General features: G+C 53.2%; 1 protein-coding gene across 1 annotated transcript; it reads right to left on the bottom strand.

Annotated features, from left to right (window-relative positions):
• Positions 1 to 527: 527 nt before the first annotated feature.
• Positions 528 to 14,667, bottom strand: NIPA1 (NIPA magnesium transporter 1). The gene is made up of 5 exons (XM_049782706.1): positions 14,505 to 14,667; positions 7,318 to 7,365; positions 6,572 to 6,662; positions 4,044 to 4,204; positions 528 to 1,872 (listed from the first exon to the last, which is right to left on the bottom strand). Exons 1-5 carry the CDS (start codon positions 14,662 to 14,664, stop codon positions 1,361 to 1,363), a joined length of 972 nt encoding a protein of 323 aa, XP_049638663.1. The 5' UTR covers positions 14,665 to 14,667; the 3' UTR covers positions 528 to 1,360.
• Between the last annotated feature and the right edge of the window lie 305 nt (positions 14,668 to 14,972).

Genomic DNA, 14,972 nt, shown 5'->3' with positions numbered 1-14,972 from the left:
ACGGACCCAGATTTGATCCCCTGTATCCTATATGGTCCCCAAGCCTGCCAGGAAAGATTTCTGAGCACAGAACCAGGTGTAACCCCTGAGTGCCACTGGGTATGGCCCAAAAACCATAAAAAAAAAAAAAAGGACACAAGTTGAAACTAGGCTGAACTTGACTTTTTATCCTTAGCTCTGTTGTGTTTTAGGAGATTCAGTCTACACACTGTTTAATAAGAAGATCAACAAGCCATTTCTTCAGAGTGGTCACAGGCTTGTGGAAAGAGAGGTGGGTATGGTCCAATACCGGATCCTAGTGACACAGACTTGAATGTAAATAAAATATTCTTCATGCAGGGCAGGAGTGATACTACGGGGGGGGGGGTATTTGCCTTACACACAGCTGACCTGCGTTTAATCCCCAGCATCCCAAATGGTTCCCCCAGCCCTGCCAGGAGTAATTCATGAGTGCCGAGCCAGGAGTAACCCCTGAGCTCCTCCAGGTGTGACCCCACAACAAAACCAAAAAACCCCCCCCAAAACCAAAAAATATTACCTCATGCTTCAGAAATAATGGTTTTCAGTGGGACTATACACATGCCACAAGTGTGAATGGATCATTTCTCACGGCTCTCTCCTTCTAAGAGTGAAGTACTAAAGTTATCGCTGAGGGAAGCTGCATTAATCTAAGTGACCAAACACACATGGTAATCATTGAAAGAAGTGAATAGTTCCAAGTGATAAAGGCACTGAAATTGATTTGAGCTATCGAACAGTTGTTCTGCAAAACGGAAGGTCCCCTCCAATTCCCTTCACCCCTCTCGATATGCTTACAATTTGAAAAATAAAATGCCTCAGAGCTGGGGGACAGTGTATGGAAGAGCTCGGAAGAAGGGTTTAAAAACAATGGCGTGGACGTGACCTCGGTATTAGATGTTGCACCCGGATGCGATCATGCATCAAGCGAAATAACACAACCAAGACACACGGGCAGCGTGGCCTCGGATGTCCAGACGACCCTTTCTCCCCTTCCCAAAGGCCATCAGCTGAGGAGCCTCTGATCCTTTGATTTCCCCTACCCTCCACCCCATAAGAGTCAACCAGAACAAAAACCCCATTTCTGTTCTCCATTTCAATGCTCAAATGCGTCGAAAGGGAAGGGAATTTTTGAGAACTTCCACCTAAACACACCAGAACCTTCTTCGCTCCCTCCCTCAGAGACTCAAGGAAGAAAGGAGGTGCCCAGATGTTCCCCCCCACAGCTCCCATAGGCCAGGCTAAGACCTTTTCGGTCTCTTGCACCTCACATGAATGGAAGACTACACGACCACTTGCACCTCCTGCTTTCCCCCGGCCCACCCGGCCTGGCTCCGCACGCCTAGTCTGTTTTCATGTTCGACTTGTTCATCTCACCGAGGTGAAAGTTGAATTCCTTGAACACCTGGATGAGGACGATGCCCACCGAGACGGTGGTGAACCCGCAGGCCATGCCCAGGAAGTCCACCAGGCCCACGTTGCTCCACTCGCGGAAGAGGATGGCCGAGGCCAGCAGGACCAGCGTGGTGAACACCACGTAGTAGATGGCGCCGAACACAGACGAGTCGAAGCACTCGAGGGCCTTGTTGATGTAGCGGAACTGGATGATGATGCTGCAGCCCAGCACGGCCAGGAGCACCAGGCACAGGCACAGAGCGCGCTGGCTGGACGGGTTGTTGTGCAGCAGGTCTTGGGCCGCCAGGCCGATGCCCTTGGTGGAAGGCACGGTGAAGCTGCCCAGCAGGGAGCAAATGCTGATGTACACCATGATATTGGTGGGCCCGTGCGCCGGGGCGATCCAGAAGATGAGCAGGAGCAGCATGAGGAGGACGATGCACAGGTACCCCACAAACACTGAGAAGAGAGGAGAGGAGAAGAGAGAGGAGAGGAGAGATGGCACAGGCTGTAAAAACAAAGCCCGCCAGGCCCAACCACATGAACACTGAAAGGAGAGATGGGACAAGCCTTTTCCTTTTTTGTTTGGTTTGCTTTTGGGGGGGCCACACCTGGCGACACTCAAGGGTTCCTCCTGGCTCTGCACTCAAAAATTGCTCCTGGCAGGCTCAGGGAGCCATATGGGATGCTGGGGAGCAAATCTGGGTTCAAGGACCCAGAGAGATAGTACAGCGGCATTTGCCTTGCAAGCAGCCGATCCAGTACCAAAGGTGGTTGGTTCGAATCCGGGTGTCCCATAGGGTCCCCCGTGCCTGCCAGGAGCTATTTCTGAGCAGACAGCCAGGAGTAACCCCTGAGCACCGCCGGGTGTGACCCCCCAAAAAAACAACAAAAAAAAAATCTGGGTTCGAGCCGGGTTGGCCACATGCAAGGCAGATGCCACACTGCTGTGCTATCGCTCTGGTCCTGGGACAAGTCCTTTAAACAAAGCCCACTGGGCCAGCTCGCTCTCCCAGGCCGTTCCAGAGCACTGTTGGGGAAGATTCTGCTGGACCCACTGGAATCGTTATCAAGAACTATTCTGGGGTGAGCTGGGGAGATAGCACAGTGGGAGCTTTGCATTTGCCTCACCTAGGTTCGATTCCCAGCACCCCTGAGGGTCCCCAGGGTCCCACCGGGAGTGATTTGGGAATGCAGAGGCAGGAGCAAGCTCTGAGTATTGCCGGGTGTGACCCCAAAACCAAAACCAAAACAACAAAAAACAGAAAAGAATTATTCCGGGGGAAGGAGTGGGTGAGCTGGGTCAGGAGTTTGCTTGGCACTCAGTGGTCTGATCTCTGATACTCCCTCCATCTGGTCCCCTAAACTCCACCAAGAGTAAGCCCTGAGCATAGCTGCAAGTGGCATCTCCAAAACCAAACAACAGCAACAACAACAAAAAAGACTTTTGTGGGATTGGAGCCGTGGGACAATGGGTTGAAATGTTTGTTTGCTTTGCATGTGGCCGGCCTGAGTGCAATCCCAAGTATCCTGTTTGGTGCCCTGAGCACCACCAGGAATGATCCTTGAGTGCAGAGCCAAGAGTAAACCCTAATCATCACTGTGTGTGGCCCAAAAACAAACAAAAAGAACAAAGCTTGGGCCCAGCAACATGTACTGGGACATGGCCTCGAGTTTGATCCCCAGCCCTGCACCACTGAGAGTAGCCTGTGGGCACAATGCCCCTCAGCATGAACAGTTAGGGCCTCAGGGCTATGCTCCAGCATATGAAGCCGAGCCAAGGGGGCACATAGTTTAGAAACGAGCCTGTCCTCAGAGCTCCCAGGTGTCTCCCCAGACTGAGAAGCGACCCAGGTGAAGACCGTGCGGGGCCTGGAGCTTGCTCTGTGGGCAGAGCCATGGGAGTTCTGCATGGAACTCATGCAGAGAGGGAATCTTCCAGAACTACTTAGGTTCTGCCTCCTGGATGCCAATGCTGAGGCAGGACTGGGATCCTGAGATCAGGAATATATTACCACACGTCCACTCCATTCAGCTTGGGTCTGGGCCCTGGACCCAGGAAGAAGAGACACAAACTGACACACTCTCTCTCTCACTCTCTCTCTTTCTTTCTCTCTCCCTCTCTTTGTCACACACACACACACACACACATATACAAATGTACACATAGAGACACACATACACACATGTCTGAACTCTAGACTCAGGAATACTCACAGATATAGTTTCTCTTTCTCTTTCCTCTCTCATATCTCCGTCCCTCTCTCTCTCCTCTCTTGTCTCTCTTGTTTCTCTCTCTCCTCTCTTGTTTCTCTCTCTCTCCTCTCTTGTGTCTCTCTCTCTTGTGTCTCTCTCTCTTTTATCTCTCTCTTGTGTGTGTGTGTGTGTGTGTGTGTGTGTGTGTCTCTCTCCCCCTCCCCCTCCCTCTCCCTCTCCCTCTCCCACTACTCCTTGGGAAGTAGGGCCCCAAGAGGTGGGGCAGGGCAGTAGGAAGCACTTTGTGAGGGGCAGGAGCTGCAGGATAGACCAGTGCAGGTCTTTGCAGCGCAGTGGGGAGGGGGAAGGGACAGGCTTCATCCCAGCTCTCAGGAACAGCAAGGGGAACCGTGGGGGGACAGGGGACCCCTTACCCGGATTGGTCAGCTTCTCCTCCAGCTCTGCTTGTGTGGTCACGCTCTCAGCTTTCGGGGAGTGGATGATCAGCACGACAGAGCCCGCGCAGCTCAGCAGACACCCCAACTTGCCCAAGATGTTGAGCTTCTCCTTCAGAAGATAAGAGGCTAAAATAGAGCTGCAGGAAAAGAAAGTTCATTTTTTTGTGTGTGTGTGGTTTTTTGGGTCACACCCGGCAGTGCTCAGGGGTTATTCCTGGCTCCATGCTCAGAAATTGCTCCTGGCAGGCACAGGGGACCATATGGGACACCGGGATTCGAACCGATGACCTCCTGCATGAAAGGCAAACACCTTACCTCCATGCTATCTCTCCGGCCCCAGAAACTTCATTTTTAATCAGGCCTGTTTCTATACTGCAACTGCTTCAGCCCACAAGGACATGTTTTCCTCATTAAACACATTTGATGGAGACTTTCTGTGTTTCTGTTGTTGTTATCTTTGGTTTCAGGGCCACAGCCGGTGATGCTCTTGGCTCTGTGTTACATTAGATCTTGTCTTACCCAAAACAAAGACCACCCCTGGTTCCTTTGTATTTGTTTGTTTACAACTTGGTCTTACCCCAAAACAGAGATGGTCTTACAGGTGCACAGCAAATGTCTCCCCTATCTGCTACCTTTGCGGGCCCTGTCATAGGTGAAATATTTCAATATCATACCCTAGGCCCAGGTATCTGCTCGTCCCCATCATTGTCCCAGGGTCTCCCACTTCACTTATACATTTTTCAGAGGTCAGCACCACTTAAAAGACAGCATATAGGGCTGGAGCAATAGTATAGCAGGTAGGGCATTTGCCTTGCATGGGCCAACCCAGGTTCCATCCCTGGCATCCCAGATGATCCCTCAAGCACCTCCAGGAGTGCTTCTTTAGTACAAAACTGTAAAATCACCCCAGGTGCTGTATTTCCAACCCTGGGCGAACAAGTCTAAATCAGGGTTGCGCATGAAATAATCCAAACATGCTGAGGGTGAAACACATATAGTCTGGCAGCCTTGTATCTCATATCTACACCAAGATGCCTGCCAGAACTGCCTTTTTTTGGGGGGGGGTCACATCTGGTGATGCCCAGGAGTTACTCTTGGCTCTGCACTCAGAAATCACCCCGGCAGGGCCCGGAGAGATAGCACAGCGGCGTTTGCCTTGCAAGCAGCCAATCCAGGACCAAAGGTGGTTGGTTCGATCCCGGTGTCCCATATGGTCCCCTGTGCCTGCCAAGAGCTATTTCTGAGCAGACAGCCAGGAGTAACCCCTGAGCACCGCTGGCTGTGGCCCAGAAAACCAAAAAAAAAAAAAAAAAAAAAAAGAAAGAAATCACCCCGGCAGGTTCGGGGGACCATATGGGATGCCAGGAGTCAAACCCGAGTCCATAACAGGTCAGCTGCGTGCAATCAAAAGCCTTGCTGCTGTGCTATCACTCCGGCCACTGGAGCCATTTTTGGCCATTAGGGTTCTTCTCAGGCTGTTGGACCTGGCACTGCACCAAGTATGGAGCTTCTCAGACTAACGGTGTCATGTTCTTGGGACAGATGCCAAGAAGTGGCGCTGTTGACTCATACGGGAGCTCTATTCTTAGGTGCTGGACCACATTTTGGCAGTGTTCAGGGCTTATTCCTGGCTCTGCACTCAGGGATCACTCCTGATCTTGGGGAATGAACCATTCATGGTGCTTGGATAGAGCCTGAGCTGAGGGGGTCGAAGAGATAGCACAGTGGCAGGGTGTTTGCCTTACCCACAGCCAACCCAGGATGGATGGTGGTTGGAATCCCGGCATCCCATATGGTCCCCCAAACCTGCCAGGGGCAATGGTGTAACCCCTGAGTGTGCCGTCACTGCGTGTGACCCAAAACAAAAAAAAACAAAAAAAAACTTGAGCTGCTGAAGAGATAGCGTGGAGGTAGGGCATTTGCCTTACATGCAGAAGGACGGTGGTTCGAATCCCGGCATCCCAAAAGGTTCCCAGAGCCTGCCAGGAGTAATTTCTGAGAGCAGAGCCAGGAGTAACCTCTGAGCACTGCTGGGTGTGACCCCCCAAAAACAAACCAAACACCAAACCAAAACAAAACAAAACAAGAACCTGAGCTGAGGACTGAGGGATGCAAGGCAAGTGAGTGCCCACTCTCTGTGCCTTCTCTCTTGCCTCGGTTCTTAGTTTTATTGTGGGGTTGGGGGTGTCCACATCGGATATCATCAGGGATCACTCCTGGGGAAGAGCTGTGTGCGAGGTGAGTTCCTTACACATGCAGGCTCCGATTTGAATTATTCTAATAAATATACTGAAAATGAACCTTTTTAAGAGGGAGAGGTATTTGGGATACATACTCAACTACCCAGCAGTGTTTTAGGGTCACTCCTGGCGGTGTTGAGGGGACCATCTTAGCCTGATGGTCTGTTGAGGGGACCATGTTAACCTGGCTCTTACTCTCTAGGTCCAAGAAACAAATACTTTCAGCCTCACACTCGGCAATGAACCCCAGAACCCCGCACTCACCCAAATGGCACTCCAAGGGCACCAAGGGGCGTCACCAGCACCGTGGGGACAGCCGTATATGCCAGGAAGTTGCCGATCTGGCCCACAGCCACTGCGGAAAGAATAGCAGGTTCCATCATCCTTGTGGGGCAGAAAGTTGCCATGCCCACTGGGCTTGGAGGGGGGGCCAATTGGGGCCTGGCATCCATGCTACCAGCAGCAGGTACTGGTTGCCAAGTGGTGCCAATGCCACATACTGACCCTCTCAAACTGACAAAAGGGTTTTTCAAAGCCCTCTTCAGCTCCCCCATTTTCCCAAAGCAGGAATTTTACTCCAACCCTCCTCCCCTCAACTCCCCTCATAACCGTTCCTACAGCAACATCCCCTAAGCAATAGGCTCATAGGGTCCACCAGAGCTGCCCACACCAGAACTGGCAAGAACTTTTCTGTCCTTGTTACTTGTTCATAGATTTATGGCTTCTCTGCCTCAGCACCCCAAAGTGGCTGCCTTGAGCTCACCCTCTTATCCCCTCTTTTGCGGCTCTCAAAAGGCAAAGCAAAGATTCTTGGAATGTCTATGTGGCCGAGTCATGGAGATGCAGCAACTCAAGAGCCACTCTGGGGAGTACAGCTTGAGCCTCCTCAAAGTGGAGACACAACCTCCCACCCTCCCGTGCTTGATCCTGAGTTGGGACAGACCATCCCTTTCAGCCCTGCCAGAGTGCCAGCCCCAGTGGACACAGATAACAGGGCCCAGGGTACTCACTTGCGATTGTGCCTGCCCACCACACAATATCAGTGAGGTACGAGGTGCCTGGACAAGAGAGAAATTTTGGGTCAGAGAGTACAAATCACAGAATACAAAGGGGAACTGTGTGTGGCTATTGCTTTTCATTTGGGGCCACACCTGGTGGTGCTCGGGGCTGACTCCTGAGTCTGTGTTCCAGAATCACTCCTGGGGGTGCTCGAGGATTGAATCTGGGTCAGCTGCATGCAAAACCAACACCCGACCCGCTGCACTACCGCTCTGCCCCTGTCACTGCCGAATTTCTTCTAGTTCTTTCTCCTTGGCAAAGATCAAGCCCTAAGCCCTGCCCAGCCGAAGGCAACACAAATGCTTCTGGAACAAACAACAACAGTGACCAACTAGCAGGATGCTTGGGCCTGCCAAGCCCAGAGGAAGCCGATCAGAACTCCTAGAAAGGGCCTGGGCTAAAACAATCTAAATAAGGGGTGAAGCATTTCAAGCCCGTGTGGAAAGAGCCACTCGCTGAAATTTGAGCATGTCTCTGGCCAGCCCTATGGTGTGTGTGCTTGGGGTGGTGGTGGATGACAGGCAGAGGACATTTCTGGAAACCAACTTTGGGAGCTATATATGGACAGGATGCATCTATATATAGGTTGAGGCAGTCTGGAAAAGCCTCTAAAGTCGCTTTAGAAGCAGTTGGGGGGGGGGAGCAATGAGTAATGAAACAAACAAGCAGGGGTTATGGACAAGAATAATCAGCCTATATTATTTTAGGAAGGAGAATGAGGAAGGAGGAGGAAGAGAAAAAGAGGGAGGAGAAGAGAGAAGGAAAAGAAAAGGAAGAAGAGAAGGAAGGACAGAGGAGAAGAGGAAGGAGAGGAAGAGGAGCAAGAAAGATGAAGAGAAAGGAGAAGAGGAAGAGAAAGAAGAGGAGCAAGAAAGATGAAGAGAAAGGAGAAGAGGAAGAGAAAGAAGAGGAAGGAGGAGAAGGAGACCATGTCCTAAAAAAGAAGAGAGGGGCTGGAGAGTGCACAGCAATAGGGCATTTGCCTTGCATGTGGCCGACCCAGGACAGACCCGGGTTTGATCCTCAGCATCCCATATGGTCCCCCAAGCCTGCCAGGAGCGATTTCTGAGCATAGAGCCAGGAATAACCTCTGAGCACTACTGGATGTGGCCCAAAACCAAAAAAAAAAAAATTAGAAGGAAGGAACAGAGCAGTGCCTCCAGCCAGCCAGGGCACCTTTATTCAGGGTCTTCTGGGCACTGGCCCAAGGCCCTGATGCTTTCTCCTATGCCAGTTCAAGATGAAGACAAGGAGGGGGCGGAGTTGATAGCACAGTGTTATGGCTTTTGCCTTGTACGCAGCTGGTCGGGGTTCGATCCTTGGCATCCCATATGGTCCCCCGAGCCTGCCAGGAGTATTTCTGAGCACAGAGCCAGAAGTAAGCCCTGAGCACCACTGGGTGTGGCACACACACACACCCAAAAGACAGCAGGCAGCCACTGTCCAGCCAGCCCAAGTGGCTCAGCTCTCCTATGGATGCCACCCTTCCCAGTCTCTCTCTCTGTCTGTCTGTCTGTCTCTCTCTGTCTGTCTCTCTCTGTCTCTGTGTCTGTCTCTGTCTCTCTCAGTCTCTGTCTCTGTCTCTATCTCTGTCTCTCTCTCTGTCTCTCTGTCTCTGTCTCTGTCTCTGTCTCTGTCTCTGTCTCTCTCTCTCTCTCTCTCTCTGTGTAGCTGATGTGGGGCCATATCCGGTGGTGCTGGGAGCTTTCTCCTGGCTCTGGGCTCAGGGACTGCTCCTGGTAGGCTCAGGAGACCTTCTGGGATGCTGGGGAGCAAACCTAGGCTGGCCCTGTGCAAGGCAGGCACCATATTTGTTGTCTTCTCTCTTTGGTCCCATGCATCCTCTTAGTTTCATGCCCTAGGATGGTCCCCCACTTTGTGATCCCAGCTAAGCCCTGGTGAGCCAAAAAAAAAAAAAAAAAGGAGGATGTAGAATCAAATAAATAACGATGGGGCTGGATGGCGATGGATGGAGAGATTCTTCTCTCTGCCACCCCAGACCACGTGGCTCTGCAACCCCATTCAGCCGGCGAGTTCCAGGCCCAGGTGAAACGCGAAATCACTCACTCACAGGCAGGCTTCAGGAAGCATTAACTTTATTCGTGCCCTATTCACCACATGTGTGTGGCCTATCTCATAACCTTTCAAGCATTCAGCCATTCTTGACTAGCCCTGCGTCTTAACTCACTTCAGCCATCTTCAGGGCCAAAGGAAACGGCCAAAAGGGGGCCGAATTCCCTCCGTTCCAGCCTTATCTATCTTTTCCAAGACCCCTCCCAGGAATGGGAGGGTCTTGCAGGTAAGGTTACACCTACTATTCAGTTCCCAAGACCCCTCCCAGAAATGGGTGGGTCTCAGGTACACTACAGGAGGATTTGGGGAGGGGAGTGCAAGATCTGTAGCTACCTTGGGACTGACAGGTAAGAAATAGGGGTATAAGGCCTAGAATAATAGCACAGTGGTAGGTTATTTGCCTTGCATGCAGCTGACCCTGATGGTGGTTCGAATCCAGGCACCCCATATGGTCTCCTGAGCCTACCCAGAGCGATTTCTGAGTGCAGAGCAAGTGCACTGAGTGCAGTGCAACCCCTGGGTGACACCAAGTGTGGCCCCAAAACAACAACAACAACAACAACAACAAAACAGAAAAGGAAAGAAATAGGGGTATAGGGGCTGGAGTGATAGACCCGGGAGGACCTTGCATAGGGTAGATCTGTGTTCAATCCCGTCCCATAGGGACCCCCTCATGCCTGCCAGGAGTGATTCCTGTGTGCAGAGCCAGGAATGACCCCTGAGTACCATTGGGTGTGGCAAAAACAAAATAAAAAAGAGAGAGGAGAGGCCAGGGAGATTAGCACAGAGGTAAGGCGTTCACCTTTCATGCAGGTCAGTGGTTCAAATCCTGGCATCCCAGAGACTGCCAGGAGTGATTTCTTTTTTTTTCTTTTTTTTTTTTGTTTTGGGGGGGCCACACCCGGCGGTGCTCAGGGGTTACTCCTGGCTGTCTGCTCAGAAATAGCTCCTGGCAGGCACGGGGGACCCTATGGGACACCGGGATTCGAACCAACCACCTTTGGTTCTGGATCGGCTGCTTGCAAGGCAAACACCGCTGTGCTATCTCTCTGGGCCCTTTTTTGTTTGTTTGTTTGTTTGTTTGTTTGTTTTTTGGCCAGGAGTGATTTCTGAGCAGGAGTAACCACTGAGCACTGCCGGATATGACCCAAAAACAAACAAACAAACAAAAAAACAATGGGGCCGGAGAGATAGCATGGAGGTAAGGCATTTGCCCTTCATGCAGGAGGTCATCGGTTTGAATCCCGGCGCCCCTTATGGTCCCCCGTGCCTGCCAGGAGCAATTTCTGAGCATGGAGCCAGGAATAACCCCTGAGCACTGACGGGTGTGACCCAAAAACCACAAAAAAAAAAAAAAAAAAAAAAGAGGGGGGGGGCCGGAGAGATAGCATAGAGGTAGGGCCCTTGCCTTTCATGCAGAAGGTTGGTGGTTCAAATCCCAGCATCCCATATGGTCCCCTATGCCTGCCAGGAGTGATTTCTGAGCACAGAGCCAGGCGCGCCACTGGGTGTGACTCCCCCCCCAAAAAAATAAGATAAATAAAAAAGAGAAATGGGGATAACCCAGCTGCAGAAAGGGATAAAGGGAAGCCCTAGCAGGCACCCCTCACTCTCCAGCTGCTCAGCCCCCCAACCCCCAGACAAGGGGTCCATCTGGGACATTTATCATTAGCACCAGGAGATGAGATGGTCCCTCTGTGAGCTAACGTGCCCAAGGTCTGACTCTGAGGGGTCAGGCCCTGTATCTGCTCAGGCGCATCCCATTTAGAGCCCAGATCCTATATTGGATTCTCTGACTAGAGGCAGTGGTAACAGAGGCCAGCTCTGAACTCTGGCACAGTCCCTCTCACCCCAGGATCACATGGTCCAGTCTGGGTTCCTTTTGTGAGTTCACACACCCTCTCCCCAGTTCTGAGGCTGCCCTGGTGTGTTGGATCAGGGCCAGACAAGGAAGAAACTGAGGGCAGGCAGGAGTGGGTTGAGAGGTTGGGACAGGAGGGGCCTCACAGGGCCCAGGAGCCAAGGGGACTGAGAGGACAACTCTAAGGAGATTTGGGTCCAAACACTGCCAGGAATGACCACAGAGCACCAAGCTGGGGTAGTCGCTGAGCACCCAAGGCAAATATCCCCCAAACCTTTATTTGGCTTTGTTTTGGGGGTACACCCGGCAGTACTCAGGGATTACTCCTGGCTCTGCATTCAGAAATCCCTCCTGACAGGCTCAGGGGACCATATGAGATGCCAGGGATCAAACCCAGGTTTACCCTGGGTCAGCTGCGTGCAAGGCAAACACCCTACCACTGCTGTGCTATCACCCGGGCCCGCTCCCAAATCTTTTTTCCTTCAACTTTTGAGCCACACCTGGCCATGCTCAGAGCTCACTCCTGGCTCTGTCCTCAAGAATCATTCCTAGAGGGCTGGAAAGACCAATGGGATACCAGGGAGTGAACCCAGGTTGACCCACATACTAGGCAAGCGCCCTCCCCACTGTGTTATCCCTCCAACTCCAACCCAAAGCCAGTGTAAGGAGAGAAACGCTTCAGGCAGGGCCAGGAGCTGGGTCAAAGAGGCTGATGGCTTGGTGGCATGCAGGAGACCCCAAGTTTAAACCCAGCAGGTCACAGCCCCTCTGAGAATCACCACGAGTAATCCTGAGGGCCACAGTGTTGCTTAGGTCCTAGGATGAGCTGCAGCATACAGGCACGCGTGCTCGCGCGCACACACGTGTGCACACACACACACATTAACACATACACACTAAAAAAAAATAGAGGTGGGGCCGGGTAGGTGGCGCTGGAGGTAAGGTGTCTGCCTTGCAAGCGCTAGCCAAGGAAGGACCGTGGCGGTTCGATCCCCCGGCGTCCCATATGGTCCCCCCAAGCCAGGGGCGATTTCTGAGCACATAGCCAGGAGTAACCCTTGAGCGTCAAATGGGTGTGGCCCCCCCAAAAAAAAATAGAGGTATAGGGGCTGGAGCGATAGTCCATGGGGAGGGTATTTGCAAGTGGTAGATCTGTGTTCAATCCCAGGCTTCCCAAGGGACCACCCCCCTAGCCTGCCAGGAGTCATTCCTGTGTGCAGAGCCAGGAGTGACCCCTGAATACCATCGAGTGTGAGAAATAAAGCAAAAAAAAAAAAAAAAAAAAGAGAATTGAGGGATAACCCAGCTGCAGAGAGGGAGAAAGCATGTTGAAGCACGCTGTCCCCTGGACACACACACACATATACACACACAAACTATTGTGTCCAGCCCATCCAAGCATGCCATTCCCTGGACCATGTTGGGGAGCAGGCACATACATACAAGACACCCACACACGAGCACTTCCCAGCCCACTGCTCAGTCCCTCTCCCAGCCTGTCCTCAAGAAGGATCCAAATTTGCTGCAAGCATTCACACCACAAACGCTTCCAATTCTTTCACCTGAGCGTCTGTGTTAGGCTCCCACAGACACCCACCCACCCAGGACCTGCCTGCCCACTTGCGGCTGAGCCCCACGAAGCACCAGCCACCTCGGGGGCTCCTTTCCTCATGTGGTTTTGCTTTTGTGGGTTTGGATGAGAGGGGGCACACCTTGCAGTTTTAGGGGGTGTGCTCAAATTAGCTCACTCCTGCTGATGCTGGGGACCAAACCCAGGCCCCCACTTTGTCATCCCAGGCTGACTCTTTGCAGAATCCTGGCTCAGCCTTAGACTCAGAAAGTCTCATTCTGGGACGGAGAGATAGCCTGGAGGTAATGCATTTGCCTTTCATGCAGAAGGTCATTGGTTCGAATCCCGGCATCCCATATGGTCCCCCGTGCCTGCCAGGAGCGATTTCTGAGCTTGGAGCCAGGAGTAACCCCTGAGCACTGCCGGGTGTGACCCAAAAACAAAAACAAACAAACAAACAAAAAAAGCACAGAAACATGATTTCCTAAATGAACTTCAGTCACAATAAAAAAAAAAATAGAGAAAAAAAAAAAAGAAAGAAAGAAAAAGAAACATGATTTCCTATTTTCTACTGACCCTAAGCTAAGGAAGGGCCCTGGTCTCCTTCCCGAAGGTATGCAGGGTGCCAGGACCTGGAAGTCGATGAACTAAGCCAGGCCAGGCCTAGTTCTGTCAGTACAATCCAGTTGCCCAAGGCAGTACCACAGTCTCCCCTGCCTGCAGACAATGGGGTTGGAGACAGGGAGGACTCTCCCTTTCCAGGCCCAGACAAGGGCTGTGCTCCACTGGGCTGGCAATGTTCGTTTGACCCATCTGAGCTGGCCCTCTAATATGCCCTACGCCAAAGACTCCCAGAAAACTGGAGGCTCCATCCAGTTCCACCAACAGCTTCCCTGTCTGGGGCACCCTGATAGTGGTCAGTGCTCCCTGCGGCTACTTGCAGACTTGGTGGCAGAGGGAGGTGGGGCGGGCGTTGGGTTCCATGGGGCAGGCTTATAACAGGGTGCAGGGAAACCTGAGGAGCTGGGGTGGGAGAAACTGGGGTGGTGGTGGAGTGGAGCCTGAACCTGTCCAGGGGATCAGATACAAAGCTTGAACCTGAGCGATAGACAGCACAGCAGTAAGACATTGCCTTGCATGCAGCCGACCCAGGATGGACCTGGGTTTGACCCCTGGCATCCCATAGGGTCCCCTGAACCTCCCAGGAGCAATTTCAGAGATCAGAGACAGAAGTAACCCCTGTGCTGTCGGGTGTGGGCCCCCCCCAAAAAAAACAATCCCCCAAACCAAAAAACCTTGAACCTACAGGGGCAAACCAGCTACTCACCCAGGGATGCAACAAACCAGAGTTGGGCTGTGCTTAAAAGGGGGTGCTTTGGGGGTAGGGGGCTCGCCCTGCATCCCTGTACAGGCCTGCCCCCCCCATGCGTCCAGCATGCACCCCCAGAGGGCCTCAGAATGGCGCACCCTCCCCCAGGCCTCCAGCACCTTGCACCCCAGCAAACTCCCCAGGCCCTTAACCCCCTCCTAGGGTCCTGCAACCGCCCCAGCAGCTCCCAGACTCTGCCCCCAGCCACTTGCACCCCAATGGGCTCCTGCACCCTTGCCCCCCTGCGCCCTGCGCCCCGGCCTACCCCGCCGCTTGGCACGCACGATGCCCTTCTTCTGCAGCACGAACGTGGACCCGTTCACCAGGCTGGACACCACCGCCACGCCCAGGCCCAGCGACACGGCGGCGGGGCTCGGGCTGCGCGCCCCTTCCCCGGCCGCCGCAGTCCCCATCCCCAGCCCCATGCCCGCCCGCCCGCCGCCTGCGCCTGCGCCTGCGCCCGCCTGCTGGGGTGCGGGCCTGCCAGCCCGGCTGGCCAGCGGGGTGCGGGGCCCGCCCCGGGGTGGCAGGCAGGGCAGGGCCGGGCCAGAGGCGGGGAGCACTCTGGATGCACCGCCCGCCCATTGCCTTGGGCCTGGAGGTGGCCCTGGTGGGGTGGGGAGATTTGGGGGGACCACCTGGGGAGGGCCCTTGTTGGGGTGGGGGACTTGGACTCAGGAATCAAGGGGTTCAGGAAAGAGGAGCCCCCTCCTGGGAAGCAGCAGGGAAGGGC

Source organism: Suncus etruscus, chromosome 11, assembly GCF_024139225.1.
Source record: "Suncus etruscus isolate mSunEtr1 chromosome 11, mSunEtr1.pri.cur, whole genome shotgun sequence".
Lineage (NCBI taxonomy): Eukaryota > Metazoa > Chordata > Mammalia > Eulipotyphla > Soricidae > Suncus > Suncus etruscus.
This window is presented reverse-complemented; position numbering and strand designations above follow the sequence as displayed.

Bases quoted from the DNA above. Each gene is read 5' to 3' on its own strand.
- NIPA1 (XM_049782706.1), bottom strand. From the start codon at position 14,664: ATGGGGCTGGGGATGGGGACTGCGGCGGCCGGGGAAGGGGCGCGCAGC. The intron at 7,366-14,504 runs GTAGGCCGGGGC...TCTCTTGTCCAG, and splicing joins CGTGCGTGCCAAGCGGCGGG to GCACCTCGTACCTCACTGAT. The intron at 6,663-7,317 runs GTGAGTACCCTG...TTCTTTCCGCAG, and splicing joins GTGGGCAGGCACAATCGCAA to TGGCTGTGGGCCAGATCGGC.